This window comes from Equus quagga, unplaced genomic scaffold (assembly GCF_021613505.1).
Source record: "Equus quagga isolate Etosha38 unplaced genomic scaffold, UCLA_HA_Equagga_1.0 HiC_scaffold_162_RagTag, whole genome shotgun sequence".
In the NCBI taxonomy this organism is placed as follows: domain Eukaryota; kingdom Metazoa; phylum Chordata; class Mammalia; order Perissodactyla; family Equidae; genus Equus; species Equus quagga.
The window spans coordinates 154,507-172,922 of NW_025792787.1; the positions used below are offsets into that span (position 1 = coordinate 154,507).

Consider the following 18,416-nt stretch of genomic DNA (forward strand, 5'->3'; position numbering starts at 1 on the left):
GTGATATCTTAGTGTAGTTTTGATTTGCATTTCCCTGATGGTAATCTGCTTTTTTTAAAAAAAGATAATGTGAGTGGGGAGAGGACGTTGGAATGCTTAACTGTTTGCATTTTTCTTTGTTTACTGGAATGAATAACTGTAATTGAAAACAGTCTGCTAATCAGCTACCTGCCTCAGTGAGTCAATGCAGACATTTCTGGATTGACTTAAACAGCTTGGAGGTAGGGTATATTTTGGGGAAATAAAATTGATTTTATACCATTCCCTGAAGAACAGCAAGGCTTAATGAATGACAGCTTCAGGAAACCTCCTTACAGCAGCTTGATGGGTGAGCAGGAGAGGGAAGCACATTTCTCAAGAGGAAAGTCTCTGCTTAAACATGTGATTTTATACATTAGTGTTATTCCCACTGATTCACAGGATAGACTCACATGAGGTTGCAAAGAAATGTACAGGGAGATTCCATGCAAACTTGGTCCAGCCTTCCACAGTGTTAACATCTTATGTGACTGCTGTATAATATAAAAACCAGGAAAGGGATCTTGGTACCATCCACAGAACATAGTCAGGTTTCACAGTTGTACCTACACTCATTGGTATGTGATATGTGTGTGTGTGTAGCTCAACTATATCACGTGTGTAGCCTTGTATGACCACCACCACAATCAAGATACTCAGCTCTACCACCACTACAGGACTCATGTTACCCCTTTATATCCACACCCATCCATTCTGCCCTTCCGTAACCCCAGGCACCATTAACCTGTTCTCATTTCTATAATTACCTTATTTCACGAATGTTAAGTAAATGGAATCATGCGGTATATAGTCTTTTGAGATTGGCTTTTTTCACTTAGCATACTTTCTTTGAGGTTCATCCAAGTTACTGCCTGAACCAATAGTTTCTTCCTTTTTATTGCTGAGTAGTATTCCATGGTATGGACGTACCACAGTTTGTTTAACCATTCACCTATAAAAAGACATTTAGGTATCTTCCAGTTTTGCACTATTACAAATAAAGCTGCTATAACCATTTGTGTACAAGTTCTTGCATGGAGATAGATCTTTATTTCTCTGGGGTGAATGCCCAATAGTGCAATTGTTTATTCCTTTGGTAACTCAATTTTTAGTTATGAAAGTAACTGCCAAACTATTTTCCAGAGTGGCTGAATCATTTTGTATTGCCACCAGCAACAAATGAGTTATCTAGTTACCCTGCATCCTTGCCAGCATTTGGTATTATCACAATTTTTTCATTTTAGCCATTCTCATAAGTATGTAGTGGTATCTCTTTGTGGTTTTAATTTGCATTTCTCTAATGGCTAATGCTATTGAATATCTTTTCATGTGATTATTTCCTATTTATGTATCTTCTTTGGTGAAATGTCTGTGAATGTCTTTGTCCTTTTTTAATGGGATTTTTCTTTAATGTTGAGTTCTGAGAGTTCTTATAATTCTATATGCCAGTCCTTTGTTGGATAGGTGGTTTAATATTTCCTTCCAGTCTATAATTTTTCTTTTCATTTTCTTAACAGGATGTTTCACAGAGCAAAGTTTTAATTTTGATGAGGTTTAATTTACCAATTTTTCCTCTTATTACTTATGCTGTCTTTAGTCCTATGTCCTAAAGATTGTCTATATTTTTTCCTGCTTTCTTTATAAAATCCACTATTTTGCCTTCAGATGTTTTTATTGTTATTATTCCTGTTACGTTCTTCATTGTTAGATACTTTCACTCAATTCCATATTGCTGTAATTTTAAAATAATCATGAAATGGATCATCAGAGACATTCCTGTTACAAAAATGGAGTCCTGCATAGAATATGTAGATTATAATCCTCTTTAGGGAGCAGACTAGATCTGTTTATGTTAAGGCAACCTTTGTGATATCTATGTATATGGTAAGCTTGAACTGAACCCACATTTTTTGTTAGGTACAGTTTTTTGGTATGGATGTCCTCTCTTTCTCTTTTCCTTAAGGTGAGATTTTTGTCAAGGAAACAGTAAAGCTCAGACATGCCTGCTTCTAAGACCTCTGCGTAGATGACATACAACCTCTCTCTTCTAAAGCTCTGTAGTCAACAGGCATCTCAAGCTTTTCCTACTGCCCGCCGAATGCTCCCTTTAATATTCACTGCCGAGGGCTGTACCTAGGGGAATTTATATAGAAGTCTAGACGTTTGTATTGTTAACTTTGTTGGTGATAATGGAGAATTCTATGCTTTTAAGTGTTGGGAAAGGCTTGTTGGGAAAAGGTTATAACTTGAAGTGCGGTGTACTCTTTGATGCTAGAATTGTATGTTTTTATTTCATCCTGATAAAAAACAATAAAGGAGTTTAGATTTGTTTCTATCTTGTAAGATAAGTTTTGTAGTTACGCTTCTCTCTGTTCCTTTTATCTCTTCCTTTGTTTTCTTGTTGCGATGGGTAGGTGCCTAAAACAGCAGCGTACATGTATATCTGCATACGTATGTGTGTGTGTGTACATAAATATGTATTTTGCTTCAAGGTGTTTTGTATGATGCTGGGGTCAGAGTGTAGTCAGAATTGGAGGCATGGATACACCCATCCAGGGCACGGATGCTGCTTTTTGCTTAATTTCCTGCTGACTTCATGTATGCCTTAAAAATCATAATTATGAGCATCATTATTGTTTATGATATGAGAACCACATAATAGCACTCAATAGAGTCATTAGTTGACAAAACCTCACCAAAGTTTCTTTCCCAGATTCATCTGTTTATTCTCTATGATTAGACTAGAGGACCTTCAGGTTTCTCTCAACTCTGAGACTCTGCAGCAATTTCTGTCATTGGATTTCATTCTGTCTTCTTGATATGATCTAAAAGATGTAAAAAATATAGGATGCAGAGTAGTTGTAGTTCAGTCAAAGCAGAAGACATCAGTTCACACCGGGTCCCTTCTGTCATATAAATAAATCTGTACCCTTATAATGTAATTTGGTCTTTTTGGGATTTGCCCATTTTCCAAAATATAAAAAGTGACCCATCTTGTCAAGTCCCAAGGTTGATGGTTTCATTTCCTTAGGCTAGGTGAATTATTTTATTATTTTTAAAGATTTTATTTTCCCTTTTTCTCCCCAAAGCCCCCGGTACATAGTTGTATATTCTTAGTTGTGGGTCCTTCTAGTTGTGGCATGTAGGATGCCACCTCAGTGTGGCCATGTCCGTGCCCAGGATCCGAATCAGCGAAACCCTGGGCCGCCGAAGCAGAGTGTGCAAACTTAACCACTTGGCCACGGGGCCATCCCCTAGGTGAATTCTTTTGTACCATAATGTACCATTTTACCTTTCAGCTCAGCAGGAGATTCTTGTTGAGCAGAACTATGAAAATTTGAGAAAGTGGGCTTTGGTAGCCCCTGCACAACTCTTTAAAAATGTGTTATTACTTATCATTTTTAAGTCTCAGTGGCAATCCTCACAGGGTTTTTTTTTTTTTTCGCTGAGGAAGATTAGCCCTGAACTAACATCTGTGCCAATCCTCCTCTCCAGTTTTTTAAAACAACTTTTTTTTTGCAGACCTACAACTCTCTGCTGTTGAAAAGCAGGTTATGCACTTTGAGAGGAGACTAGCTGGTGCTGATTTGTTTCTGAAGGCTTACCACTCTTGTCTGAAAGTTGCATTTTGTTTCAGTAGTTGCATTAAGCAGGGATCTGAAGACACACATCAAAGATGTGCTGAATCAGTTCGATGGTAATAATTCCAGATACTACGTTTCAGAATGATGTCCTTTCCTTTCCGAGCGCACCCAACGCTAACTGGCTTGGGTAGTTATTAGTTTTATTATTTGATAGAAAATAAGACTCCGGGAAGATTCTGTGATTTTCCCTCATTCTCAGTGACTCGGTAAGAAGAGAGCCCTCTTCCTAACCAAGCCTGGGTCTTCAGGAGAAATTTAGCAGAGCAGCACTTCCTCCCTGTGTTTACTGCTGGCGGCTGTGATGGTGAAAGCGTTGCTTATAATTTACTGCTAGATGTTCATACACATTTATGTATCATCATAATATGTTCTGGGTCTTTCATGTGGAGCTCTACACTTTAAAACATAAAAACCAAACCAAAACAAAGAATCTTGTTAGCCAGGCAACTGTCCCCCACCTCAAAAAAACTCCCTGAAAAAGTATGTGAATGGTGTGAATGGTAACTGAAAAAGCATTGCTTCCTTCTAGAAAACCACTAGGATTTGCATAAACCACTTGACTGTCTGGTGAATGATTATCTGCACTGTCAGTCCCTGGGGACTTTTATCATTAGGCTGTTTGTATTTTTATAGATAAGGAAAGTTCTGCATTTGAAGGTGGGTATTTGTTAAACTCTTCAAATAATGTTTGTGAAACTAGATTTTCCAAAAGTCTTAAAAAAGTCAGTAAAAACATACCGTCTTCTGTACTGCGATAACCACATGAAAAGCAGATTGACATTGACATTCTTGTAATTAAGTACATGTTCTACTGATAGTGGCATAATAGCCACCTTTGAATTTATCATAATTTATTAGCTAGCAACTGCAAGCATGACTTATTAAACTTTGGATTACTGAAGCCTGCCAGTGTTACAGGTAAATTTGTGTAAACCATAACTGATGCTCTTTCCTATATCTAATTTTCAGGTACAAATAGCTTGAAACAGTTACTTTCATTTTGAGTTGGTGCACAGCTACACTTTTTATTTTTACTTGGTCTTCTACAACACTATGTTTTATCTAGGGTGGTAACACATGACAAACTATCTTGATTTATCTTTAGGTAATGTCAGTACCTTCAAAATAAGAGGGGGTCACAGTTAGAACAGGACTTTGTGTAGGCAAAGGACAGAATGCTAAGACGATCCATTATCATCATTGTCATCATTGTGGCTAACATTTCCTGAGGTCCCACATAACTTCATTTAATCCTCATAGCAATCCTGTGAGGCATGTGGAGCTTCACAATTCCTTATTTAAAACCATTGGGGTCAGATGTGTTTCCGAATTCAGACGTTTTTGGAGTTTAGAAAGGTAATCAGGGCAAATGCCACAAATTACACAAAATTTCCAGTGAGGTCTGGGAAAACGCCTCAAGAGCAAGCCCAGTAGTATTTCTGCAGGGACGCAAAGGAATGATCATACTGAGTAGAATAAATAAAAGTCATAAATACTTCATGTTAATTCAGATCAAGTCTTGCCACCAAATGAGTTTGGGTACCATCTTATGAAAACATTGTTGTTTTTTTCTGAACTTTTTGGTAAATGCCAAATAAAGTTAACAACAGGTAGCAGAGTTTTACTCTTGTTTCAGAAAAGTAGAAGCAGCTTGGTGGTTTTTCTTCCTGCTGTACAGTATTGCAGAACCCTCCGTATTATCCCCCACGAATTACACTGGCTACTTAGGCACGAGTTACTCTTCTGCTTTTTGTAGATAGTTCATTTTCTCAAAGCTGTGTAAGAATCATATTTCATACAGAATGAATGGAATTTAACAAGGTGAAAACCACAGATAGAAACAAAGTTCAGACTGTGCAAGGACTGAGGCATTGTGTCTTGGCACCCAGGCCTTTAGTTGGCAGTGTGTTAAATGAATGACAACGTGAAGGGCCACCAGCAATGTGATCGCGATCTTCAGCTAGATGGCAGGAGTACGATATTTAGAATGTGAGGGTCAGTCGAATTTCACTGCATGCAGACCATATCTGGAGTCTTGTTTCCATTTCTGGACGGCGTATTTTAAAGGGATGCAGGAAGTGTGAGCTCTTTCCCAGGTAGCTTGATCAGGAGAGTGAAAGGACTTGAAGCCGTGTCCTGTAAGGCACAGGGGAGTAACTGGGCAAGTTGAGTTGGGTGTTTTGCTAGCTTCTAGCAATATTTGGCTATAGTACCTGCTCAAATGAGTAATTTTAGCTTGATGTTGTTTGCCAGTTCTATGCCACATCCTGAGCTATCAAACATTCGGGATACAAAGATGAGAAGATGTGGACCCAGGCTTTCATGGGCCCCAGGTCTAATAGAGAACACAGAATGTATACAACTATTTCCAATACAAGGTGATTAGTGTAACAGTAGACGTAGCACAGAGGCAGTCCGGAGGGCGTAGGATTAGCTCTTCCTGTGGTGATGGGAAATGGAGGGCTAAAGCCTTCAGAGAGAAACTGAATTCTGAGCTGGGTTTTGAAAAAGAAGTTTAAGTGAATGAATTGAGAAGATTGAGAAAGGACAGTATAGCCTTGTTCAAATATTTGAAAAGATGTTATGTACAAGAAGGGCTGAAATTATTCAGTACAATCCCAGGGGTCAGGGATCAGTTGGAGTATAGTACAGAGGGACAGAGTTAGGCTCAGTTTTTCAGGAGGAGTCTTTAATAGAGCTGTCCAAAGGCGCCTTCAGAATGGTCAGAGTTCCCATCTCTGGCTGTGTTAAAGCACTGACGAGTCAGCTGTTTGGCAGCAGTAGAGCCATATTGCAGGGGGCGGGCTGTCACACAGTGGGTAGACTGAAGCATAGTGACGTGTTGAAGGGCGAGCGTTCTAGGACCAGACTTCTGGAACTGGTACTTCTACTTACTGGCTCTGTGACCTGAGCTAGGACTGTTATGAAGTTATCATTAAAGTGCTCAGAACAGCACCTGGTATGGTAAGTGCTAAATAAGTAGCTAATAAATGTTGGCTACTATTGTTGTTGTCATTGGATGGGTGGTTGGTTGAAACACTCTTTGAAGTTCATCTCATCTTGAAAGACTGAATTTCTAATTGTGTAATTGTGTGACGATATTCCTGTGAGTTAACAAGAGGGAAGTGAGGAAACTGAAGCAAAAATAAAATTGCGATGGTTAACAATTCAGCAGCCAAGACATGAATCAACTCCAGTCTCTTGAACTAGAGTGGATTGCTGTAGTAACTCTCCTGATCTGTTATTCTTTTGGAACCCTGGAATTCTTCCACCTGCCCTTCTAGAGTATTTTCAGAGAAGCTGGAGTTGTGCGACTCTCTAGCTCATGCTTTTCTTTGTTTCACAGATAAAGTGGCCTTGTGAATAGGAATGCCCTCCCAAATATCAGAATTGCAGATCATGGATGAAGATCGATTAATTGAAGAAGTCTTGGATAAGTTTGTTAATTGTCACGAGCAGACATATGAAGAATTTCTGAGCACGTTGCCTCATCTTTCCAAAGGTAAAATGGAGTGGTGAACTTTCTATGGCAGTAGAGATAAAGAATTTTATTATAATTTTATGTCTTTGCTGCCTTTTTAGAAAGACTGTGTAGTGACCATTCATTTGTTTCATCTCTTTGATCAGATAAACCTTATCAGGGCATTCGTGACTGATACATGTAAATACCAACATTTTTATACCCCAAGGATTGTCTTATGGAATCAGAACTGTTGAATTTGAGAACTAAAAATGATCTGAGAAGTCATTTAGTGTATTTCCTTCACTTTATTTTTGAAGAAATGCAAGCGCAAAGAGTGGAGGTTTTTAAAAACATATTTAAAACTTTTAAGAAATATAGCATACTATAGGTACACATTTGGATCTTGGCATCGCCACTTTCTGGCTATGTGCCCTTGGTTTATTGAGTAAAAGGGAAGCTAAAAGGTTGATGAAGGTTAATTGAGATAACCCATGTAAAACCCTTAGCATAGTGGCTGACACATCAGTACTTAATGAAAGCTGGGTATTGTTATTGTTGTTATTGTGATGATGATGATGCTATGGTTTCTGTGGAATGGACACAACCTGCTAGATGGAAGTGATACACTGAAGCCCATAGGCCAAACCTGTGTTGTGTATTTCATGATGTGTTTTGCTTGCTTCATACAGTATTGTTACTGTTGTTTTTTAAGTTGAGCCAACATTTAAAAGTTGGGAAATTTTACATAAAAATCTTGATTTGTGTGTTTTTCTGATTAGGTGAGAAGATCTGTTGTCTATTTTAATTTCCCTCATGGCAGTATCAGCTAGAGCTCAGGAGCCTGGTGAGCTTCCTAGCTCGTCACACTCTCTGCCACTCACATAATCTAAAATTGTGTGTACATCTTGCTGCTGCATTCACTTGAGTGTCTTGTGTCTGCGCTCGAGTTTGTATTCTTTGCTCTAGGTTCTGCTTCAGACTGCCCTCGGCTTGCTCTCGGCCTTGGTCCTGCTGCGTCGTTGAGCCACATTTGTGAGACCGTTGGTTCTCCAAGTACCTGCACGTTGGACTCATCTGAGGAACTTTTAGAGCTTGTTGGTAGCAGGGCCCCTCTAGCTCCTAGCCGGGGCCCGGGATTCATATTTTGTAAAGATTCCCCTAGTGGCTCTAACGTGCACCCAAGACTGAGAACAGGGGGTTTCATGATGTCCACAGTCATGCCACTCTCACGATCCCTGCCTTCATGATCTAAGAAATGATTCCTATGTCCTCAACAAAGGTGAAAGAAGAGTGGTTATGGAGACAAGGAAGCAGATTCTGACCCGTTTCTTTTATTGTGGAGGTGGTTAGAATATTGGTGTCTGTTTTGTTTAAACTTACGCATCGTGGACTGTGGTTTTGTTTACACTTAAGGGAAATGGAGAATTTAGGAAATATCTAGTTAACTGTGGGGCTGTGAATGATCTATTTTGACATGATATGTGGATCAAATTAATCCTGATTACGGCCACATCATCTTTTGGTCTATGAATTTGGGGTTAGGAGGATGCTTGCTTTCCCTGAGCCTAATGATTTAGTCTCTTGTTTTCTGGACCCAAACATGGCAGTATGAATGGCCAGGGCGGGGTGTGGAAACCAGAGTAAAACTGGCAGAATTAATGCATTTTGGTATGCCTGTGGCATTTTGGTTATTCAGATTATTTGGGGAATTATTTGTAAGGCTAACTTTATTTCTGTACTCTGGAAAAGTAAAAACTTCTTACAAGGACTTTGATATTTTAAGGAGCTTCTGATGTTTTTGTTTTTGGGATAAAGGGTCTATTCTATTTCAGATTTCTGTGTGATCATTACATGCTGAGAAGGAAACTGTTGCAGATGTGGTGACTGCATTTTGAGTTCAATTTGGGCCCCAAATTGAACTGAGATAAATGATGACGCAAGTCACATAAACTGCTCTCCAAGCACACTAGTTTTGTTTTCCTTTCAAAATATCCATAGGTACCAGTTCACATTATAAACTAATGACCTGAAAAAATTCCTCTTAAAGCACAAAACGTTGAGTGCAAAAGTGTGTCTTAAATCAGTAAGCATCCTTTTTTTCCCCAAAACATTTAAATACCTTCTGAAAAAGGAAACAGGAATTAGGGACAGGCTGAGTGATAGCCTGCAGAATTGATCAAAGTGAATGTGGTTAATTCTGTTTTAAGGGAGACATGAAAGCCATTTCTTCAACGTTTTCCCCTTCTTCCTACTTCCTTTGTCTTAGTTGTTGGTTGTTTTGCTGATGTGTGGTGGAATCTTTTCTCTGTTAAAGTGGTTATCACCATGCATACTTATGTACCTTTCTTTAGCAAGTTTCCTTTCTCTAGTCGGGTACCATTTCCACTGATTGACTGTTCTATTTATTTTTATAATAGTTACATGCCAGAATGCTTATGGGATTCATTTTCTTTCAAAGAGTGTTAAAAGGGTCAGTAATCCTATTAAAAATGTTTTCCTGGAAAAAATTAAACTGTAGCCTCATTGAAAGAAATTTACATTACTGCTTCAGACTCTTGGAAAACAGTTGGAAACTGTTAATATTGTGGCATAATTCTCACTACAGCACATTTATGCTGATCATGTTTACAGATTTTTTTTTTTAAAGTAGCTCTGGTATTTTTAAGCCATGGTACATATTTAATAATAAATCAAAATGTTTAAGGAAATATATTAATTATTAGGTTTAAACAAGCAGTTATAATTGAATTCTCAATAATGTCTTCTCTTCAAGAGACTAAGACCAAGTTTTAAGATTTGTATTAGAAAATCTAATGCAGATTTTGGTTTTATTCATTGTTGGTGAAGACATTATTATATTTCTGACATTATTGTAGATAAAGATATGAAGCTAAGTTTCAATCTGGTATTTCAGTTTCTTTGTAAATATGATTAATTTATAGTCCTTTCTAGAATATCGTCTAAAGGAAAAAATGCTTCTTCCTTGTCTGTCATATTTCTATCACTTTTTTTAGGTTCTAAAAATACAGATATGAATACTAATATTTGATTTTGTGTTCTTGCATTCATTCATTTATTCGTTCATTAATTCTGAGTGTCTTGTTATGGTCTAGGTGTTATTTTAGATGCTGAGGATTAAAAATAATTAAGATAAAGTTTGTGTTCTTGAGCACTCATCGTCCAGTGAGAGAGATAAATAAGCAGACAAGAAATTATACTAATGTGTGACGAGCACCGCAGTGGAGAGACGCACAGAGTTCTATGAGAGTCATAGGAGGCCATCCAGCTTGTACGTGGGGGGGAGGGCAATAAAGTCTACCCATTGGAGAGGATGCCCGACGGGAGTCTGGGGTAACCAGAGAACCAAAACTTGCTTTGGGTCCTGAACAGAGTGCAGGAAGTTTTGACAGATAAAAGCTGAATTTGAAAGATGTTAAAATGCCTTCATTGGTGATGGTCCTTTTGGGTCACAGTTCCATTTGTTTTAGTGTTTATTTATGATAGAATATATAGACTATATATATGAAAGGATATATTTATATATTCTTTAAGTAACAAGTTTTGAGATGGAGACGTGGCCTTGCTTTAGTAAGGTTTAGAGTTAGTTCTCAGCTGCTGAAAGAAAAAGGCGGGACCTTTGAATTCCTTCTGCACCGGGTTGCCACGTGGTCTGATTTGGAAGAGTTTGCTCCCACCTTTCAGAGTGGTAGTTAGCTGCTCATGTTGCTGTCGCAAGAAATTGTATATTTAGGAAGCCAGTGGCTTGGAAACTAAGAAGTCAATCTTGTCAACTCCATTTTGTTAATATAGTAATCTTAGGGGTTACAGTAGTTCCATCCAATTCTTATATCTCCCTCCTTCTCATTCTCTCCCTCTCTTACACACACACCTGTTATTGTTCTAATTTTGTGCTTCAGGCTAAATGATGAGTTTCCATTAAGAGTGCCCATTTTACCAACTATTCAGCTTAAAATAGTTTGGAAATTGAAATGAAACTACTCTGATTTTATGATTAACTCTTAACTAAGTCTTTGTTTTGCATTGTCTCATTTCCTTCTTAAAATACCCAGGGTCCGTTTCCCCAGTGATTCCACTGGTTTCTGTGTTACCACATAGTGACGGCTTTCTAGTCACTGCCACATTTATCTACTTTAAACTGTTTTCCTATGTCTAGGTCAAAGACTTTGTTTCTGATTTTGAGGTGTAATTACGTTTCTAGTTTTCCTTATGCTATTCTCATTTCACTTGCAATACACTGTGCTTTGAGCATTCTGTAGTTCTTTTGACATATCTTTGAAAAAAAATTCCTGTCAACTCAACCTCCTTTTCTCCCTTCATGCTTGTGAATATTTGAATTAAATTCCCCTTTAGGTAGAACATTGTGTGTCAGAATGTTCAGGACAGATGGCCATGTCTGTGGGTTTATAACCTGGTGGTGGTCTAGTCTTTGATTGTTCTGAGCTCTTGGTTTCAAAACTTCTAAAGTAGGTTTCAATTTTTCTTAGATTTTAATAATCCTTTATAATTGTAAGAGAATTTAATCTATATTTTTTATTTTATTCTTATTTAGTTCTTTAAGGGCTATGCCACCATTACACATTTCAAGAATGTACAGTTACCATATGGTTTGTGGTCAGTAGGACTGCACTGTCCAGTACAGGGCCACGTGTGATAGCTGAGCACTTGAAATGGCTAGTGCTACCCAGGAACTGAGTTTTAAATTGCATTTAATTTTAATTAATTTAAATAAAAATACTGATACTCAATTCAGTTATGGGACAACTTTAAATGTGTTTGAGACAACTTGGGTATGTGAATCAATTTTTTCAAATGTAAATTTTATGAAATATAGACGTAGATCAAGTATTTCTGATGAAAACTTCATTTTGGAATTGAGATACACTCTAAGTGCATAATATGTATGGGATTTTGAAGACTTAGTATAAAAATTGAATGTAAAGGGGGCTGGCCCCTTGGCCTAGCGGTTAAGTTCACGTGCTCTGTTGCAGGCGGCCCAGTGTTTCATTGGTTCGGATCCTGGGCGTGGACATGGCACTGCTCATCAAACCACACTGAGGCAGCATCCCACATGCCACAACTAGAAGGACCCACAACGAAGAATATACAACTATGTGCTGGGGGGCTTTGGGGAGAAAAAGGAAAAAGTAAAAATCTTAAAAAAAAAAAATTGAATGTAAAATATCTCAACAATATTTTTATCTTGACTACATTTGAAATGACAATATTTTAGAAAATTGGCTTAAATAAAATAGTTTATTAAAATTAACTTTGCTTTTTAAAAATCTTTTTAAAATGTGGTTGCTTGAAAATTTAAAATCACATATGTGGCTTACGTTATATTTCTATTGAGCAGCGCTGCTATAGCCCAGTAGTTCTCAAACTTGGCTGAATATTAGAAAGAATTTTATAATAGTCAACTTTTTTTTTTTTTATGGTGAGAAAGATTGGCCCTGAGCTAATGTCTGTTTCCAATCCTGCTCTTTTTGGTTGAGGAAGACTAGCCCTGAGCTAACATCTTGGCCGGTCTTCCTCTGTTTTGTATGTGGGTTGCCACCACAGCATGGCTGACAAGTAGTGTAGGTCTGTGCCCAGGGATCTGAACCCGTGGACCTGGGCCACTGAAGCAGAGTGCGCCGAACTTAACCACTATGCCTTGGGGGCGGCCCCAGTATAATAGCCAACTTTTATAAAAATACAGATTTGCAGACACCCTCCTGGCTGACTGAAGGAGAGGCTGTGTAGCGATGGGTGTGGGAGTTTTCTGTCACGAGGCTCTCTAGGTGACTGCTGTACTGTCAGTTCTGAGAGCCGCTGGTGTAGATACAGATTCGGATAGTACAGTCCTTTAAAAGCAGGGCTGTCTGTGCTCCTTTAAGATACCAGATAATTGATCGAAGTTTGTTTCTGTTTAAATTGTGGCGTTGGAAGAGACAGTCCGGTGCTCTTTGTTTTAGATTGAGTCACTGCTGTATTCACTAAGCATTTGTCTGGAGGAACTTATTTGTCACAATGATGCAAAGAAATAGCTCTTGCTGTTCCTTTTCACGGCTCAGAACTGACCGTCATGTCATTGTAGCGTAGCAGCTTGCCTGAGGTCCAGTCGAGGGTTCACGCTCCCGACGTCTGACCCTCCTCCCACCACCAGCCCACTCCCACAGAAGCCTCTGGGACCCCGAGATCGTGGGCGAACCAGGCTGGTGCTGGTGCTGGTGCTGATAAGCCGCTCACCCATGTGAAGTCCCAGATGTTATGCTTAGTGCTTTACCTGGTCATCTCAATTAATCCTTAGGGTAACCTGGTGAACGTTCTTTACATTGTGAATTTCATTATTTTCATTATTCCCAACTCAGATGAGGAAACCAAGGCCTAAGCTGAAGTAAGTTGCTATTGTGGGCTGAATAATTTTCCCTCAAAGTGTGCACCCTGGAGCCCTAACCACTAGTGTGACCGTCTTGGACATAGGGCCTTTAAAGAGGAGATTAAGGTTAGATGAGGTCATAAGGGTGTGGTCCTAACCCAATATGAATGGCATCCTTATAGAAAAGAGAGACACACCGGGGAGGTTGTGCACACAGAGAAAAGGCTTCGGGAAGACACAGTGAGAAGGCATCCGTTTGCACACGAGGGAGGGAGGCCTCAGGAGAAACCAAACCTGTTGACACCTTGATCTCGGACGGACTTCCAGCCTCCAGAGCTGGGAGGAGGCGAATTTGTGTCGGTGAAGCCGGCCAGCTGTGCTATTCTGTTGCGGCAGCCCTGGGCTTGTCCAGGGCCGTGGGACTGGTTGGTGCTGGAACTGGCTGATGGGCCTAGTCAGTGTGGCACCAAAGCCCGTCCTCTGAACACTTTGCTTTGCTGCCGCCCTGACAGCTGCCCTGATGGCATTCGTCCCAAGGTCTGGAGTCGCAGGAGCAAAGGCGCTGCCCCCGGTGGCATCTCTGTCTCCTCTGGAGCGCAAGGTGCCGGGGGGCAGCTTTGCTCCCCGTTGTTACTCGAGAGCTAAAGCAGCCCTGGTGCAGAGTAAGTAGGTGTTGAATAAGTGAAATAAAAAGAAAATAGAAGAGAATACAGAATGACAGGAAGACAGACGGGGCCTCAGACCGAACCCTAAAGAGCATCCACATTTAGTGGCTAGCACGGGAGGCAGAGCCCACAGAGGTGACGTCGTGGTGCCCCACGTTTGGATCTGATGCACCAGCTAACTGGGAGGCACAGTGCGTTTAAACACACACCGCGTAGACATGGCAAGTGATTTTGAAAGGCAGAGGCACAGAAGGAGAGAAACAGCTGGAGTCAGGGAGACTGGCTCGGAGGCGACGCAGAAATACGTGTGTGGCGGTGTGGACTAGGGCAGCGAGGGAGCAACTGGGAAGCGAAAGGACGCAGGGGCACGCCAGCCCTGGTAACGGGTGACTGACGGGATTAAGGAGAAAAAGAGTCAGAGATGAGGCACAAGTATCCGGCCTGAGAGACACTGAGGCCTGCAGAGGCTGAGTGACTTGTTCGGTCCCACGGCCCTCACTGCAGGAGTCTTTCATTTTTCTTCCTTATTGAGCCCGTGTTCTGTCAGGAGCTTAAGATCCTGGGCTGGGATTTGGTTTACAGTCCTGGACTGATAAATTTTGACTTGTCGTTTCAGTCAAAGGAATATCACACTCACACTTGACAACTTCTAAAAAAATGCAATTAAAAATGAAACAGGTGACAGCACATAAAACCACACATTTCCAAAGCTGACATATCATTTTGGTCCCCAAAGCTATTTTGAATTTGAGCTTTAGACATGTGCCTTTAAACTTCCATAGGGGTACAAAGAGTCTTTTCCCAGTCTGAAGAATGAATTCAAAATCTGCTGGAGAAAAATACCACAGAGAAAAATATAGAAAGCAGCTGGGCCTCTTACCAATTTCAGAGCAGGAAAGGAATTTCAGTAGAGCATGAAAACAGCTTTCTCGCATAAAAGAAAACACAACAAAAAGTAGTCCTTGCTGTGTAGCCTTTTGCAGTGGTTTTCGGTCGTGTACTAGAGGCCAGCGGGCTTGACATTGTTTTGGTACCTTTGTAACCAGCAGATGGCCTGCCGGAGGAAGTTGGAAACGGACTGACCAGCTTTAGGCTTCCAGGTGGCACTTCAGCCACATTTTCTGTGCTGTTGTTATCAGTCCATTAATTCCCTACTGAATATTGAGTGGTGTTTTTAGTTCACAGGCCATTTGCAGTGTCTTTCTGTTTCCTTTTTTACGTTAGCCACATGAAGAAAAAAAAGGCAGCTTGGGAAGCACGTTAGCAAATGTGAGTTTCACAGTAAAGAGCACAATGGAAAAGAACACAGCAAATAGCAATAAACTTACTTCAACTTAAGACATAGGCCATTGGGGTGTTAACCTCAAGAGAAATTTGTGGAAGTCATCATATGAAGTCTTGCTTATAAAGGTGACTAGGCAATTTAAAAAACTCACCTAATTAATCTGACGTCCCAAGGGAGAGAATAAGGAAGCAGTGTTATTTTGCAGCTTTTTATTGATGTGTTGGGGTTTTCTTTATTGCTGAAAATAATAAAAGGAGAAGAAAAATAGTTCACGGTTTATATTGATCATAAATTCGGTAGCTATCTGTATGTGGCTTCTTTATCACAACATAATGTCAAATATCACATAGTACACTGGAGGAGGAGAAAAGCATCATACTGAAGTGACCTAAGTTGTCGTGGAGCCCTGTGGAAGAAGCGGCAGCAGCAGCATTAACCTCTCCTTTTTCTTTGGGGGAACAGCTGCAAACTATAATTAAGCAATTTTCATTTGTTTTTCGCTTTCTTTTGTCACCGCTAAATCACTACACTTAGGAAACAAACTGACCAATTATGAAACACACAAAACTGTTGGTTCAGTTGCAGAAGGAAATTTCTCCCCTCAAATGATGATGGATTTTGAGCTGATTGAGCCATTTTGTTTGAGATCTGTCAGCATAAATCTTCAGCTGTGGTTGTTGCAATTCATGTTCGTTCTACACATGAATAATTTGGTCCATAGATAATCATTTGTTTTCTGTGTTTGCTGTAGTTTAGGTGTAATTAGATAAGGAAAGAAAATGTATTTAAGTATTTACAACATTTTGAATTATAATCATTAAATTTAGTTTTGGCCATGTTTTTAATGCATAGCATTTTGTTATAATAAATATTTTTTCTAGTATGTTTTCTCAGTGAGGTAAGATATTATAAGAAGCTTTTAAATTTGGTTTGGTTTGTGTACAAATAAAAGAATAATTTTCTGAGATTCTCTGTTTATATCTTTTGAACATATATATGGTATATTTCGTGTGCACATATAAATTAGGTGAACTTTCTTAGGCAAATGGAATCTTGACCTTTTCTGAAACATGGGTGGAGAACTGCTAGTAGTCGAATGAACGTTTAAGGTGGTCGCTGTCAGCCTTTGGGTGGTCGATTTAAACAGTGTTAAGCGGGTGCACGTTTGTTTTGTAAGCATTTCTCTTTAACTGGAGATGTTACTTTTACTCATTATTGTTGAATGTATTGTTGTACCTGAAGGAAAAGGGTAAATTACTTGACCGAAACTGACATGGTCATTAGACTGCATCCTTTGATTCAACTGAGTGGGCATGTATTCAGATCTGGATGGTTTTAGCAAAATGCTCTTTCAGCTATAGAACAATAATATTTTCTTTGAAATGGTCAGCTAAACCCAAAGGGATACAAACAGGAAACTTTATCTTAACCAAACTCTTAATTCTTCCTTATGTGAAAATCAAACCGCAATCTGTCTAGCATGAGATTTTTTTGTCTTTTTTTTCTACTTGGATTCATTCCAGATGAGATGGACTCAGGTGACGCTGGTTAGCCCCCCTCCTTGCAGCCCAGTGCTCCCTTAGCATGGGGAGGGGTCTTGACACCATTTTCGTGTGTTTTCCGGACTTAGCCTACCTTTGCGTTAGGTTTTACAGTGTAGGAATATTGCTGATTAGGAAAAAGGGAATGTGAATCAAGTACCGTGTTTTCTTCTTCCCTTTCTCCATAGATTATCCTTTGTATGACTTGTAGCTGTCATCTAATTTGTGGGTATTGGGTTTAGTCCCTAATTAAAGAGTCAATCCAGTTCTTGCTAATGTTGAGGTCATTTTGATGTTGACCGTGTTCCTGCTATATTTTAGGCATTCAGCTAGAATCTGGGAATACAAGATGGGTCCCCGCTCTGATATTTGGTTCTTATTTATTTCTGTGTTCTGTGTGTTCTGAATGCTCTGGCTGTGGGAAGGCACAGTAGCCATCTATATGCTTATAGACCATATAGTTAGAAGTTGATTCGTAAGGCAATACTAACTGCTCTTTACATAGTGCTGATAAAACACTGCCCAGAATATCGCCTTTGGTATGGGGTTTTCAGTTTTAGATTGAATAAACATGCTGTATGAGTTAAGAAAAGAGCAATAAGAATGGTTAGAATAGTGGATTTTCAGACAGTTTTTTGTTCTTCTTCTACTTCAAGCTTTTTTTTGATGTCTTGAAGTGCCCTGAAAAAATGAGGGAATGTGAAAGGTCTGCTTTTGCCTTGCCCTAATGCTCTATGCCAGTGTGAGAGTCTTAGATTATGCCAGATTTGTGCATAAGAGTTTATTCTACCTCCTAAAGTTTGAAAACTCCTAAGAAGCATTTATTTGTAAAGGGGACTCCAGCCTCTGTGAGTACACGAGGTTGTCTTGCGTCGATGCGTCTCTGTGCAGGCAGGCTCCATGGTGTGAGGTGAAGGGGTGCATCTTCGTGCAGCAGGCCCGTGGTGTGAGGGCGAAGGACATCGCTTAGTTGGCTGGGATTTAGTGTCATGGAGAGTTTAGTGCACTGCCCTTATATTTCTCATTCTGTCGTGAGCGGGGCCAGTGGAAGGGAAAGGGTACTGTTCTAGCGTAGGATTCAGAAAACCTGGTCCAGGCATTTATGAATTCTTTGAGATTACAGGCCTTCGCTCACTCCCTCTGACCCTGTAAATCAGGGATAGTTCTGCCTGCTCGGCTTGGCTCATAGGGTTGTGGTGAGCATCAGATGAAATATACGTGAAGGTACTTGGTAAGTTTTAAAGATTTACTAAAGTGTAAAGTTTTATGATTACAGGGACTATTTATGATTTAAAAGAAGTCTATCAAAGTTAAATATTAAAGAAGTCTTAACTCTACAATATAAAAAATGTAAAATACTGTCTACAGCGTAAGTTGTCCACACTCTGTTCCTTGAAGTAGTTAAAACCAACCATAGTATA

The 18,416-nt window shown here is 39.6% G+C and overlaps 1 protein-coding gene across 5 annotated transcripts in view; it reads left to right on the top strand.

Annotated features, from left to right (window-relative positions):
• Window positions 1–18,416, top strand: part of IFTAP (intraflagellar transport associated protein) — a 68,207-nt gene that overhangs the window by 17,047 nt on the left and 32,744 nt on the right. For 4 of the 5 annotated variants that reach the window (XM_046648997.1, XM_046648999.1, XM_046649001.1 and 1 more), the window contains exon 2: window positions 7,009–7,164. The exons of the other annotated variant lie outside the window; for it this stretch is intronic. In XM_046648997.1, the coding sequence (XP_046504953.1) occupies window positions 7,032–7,164 (133 nt within the window). In that variant the 5' untranslated portion in view covers window positions 7,009–7,031. The remainder of the gene's footprint in view (window positions 1–7,008; window positions 7,165–18,416) is intronic. 5 annotated transcript variants of the gene reach the window in all.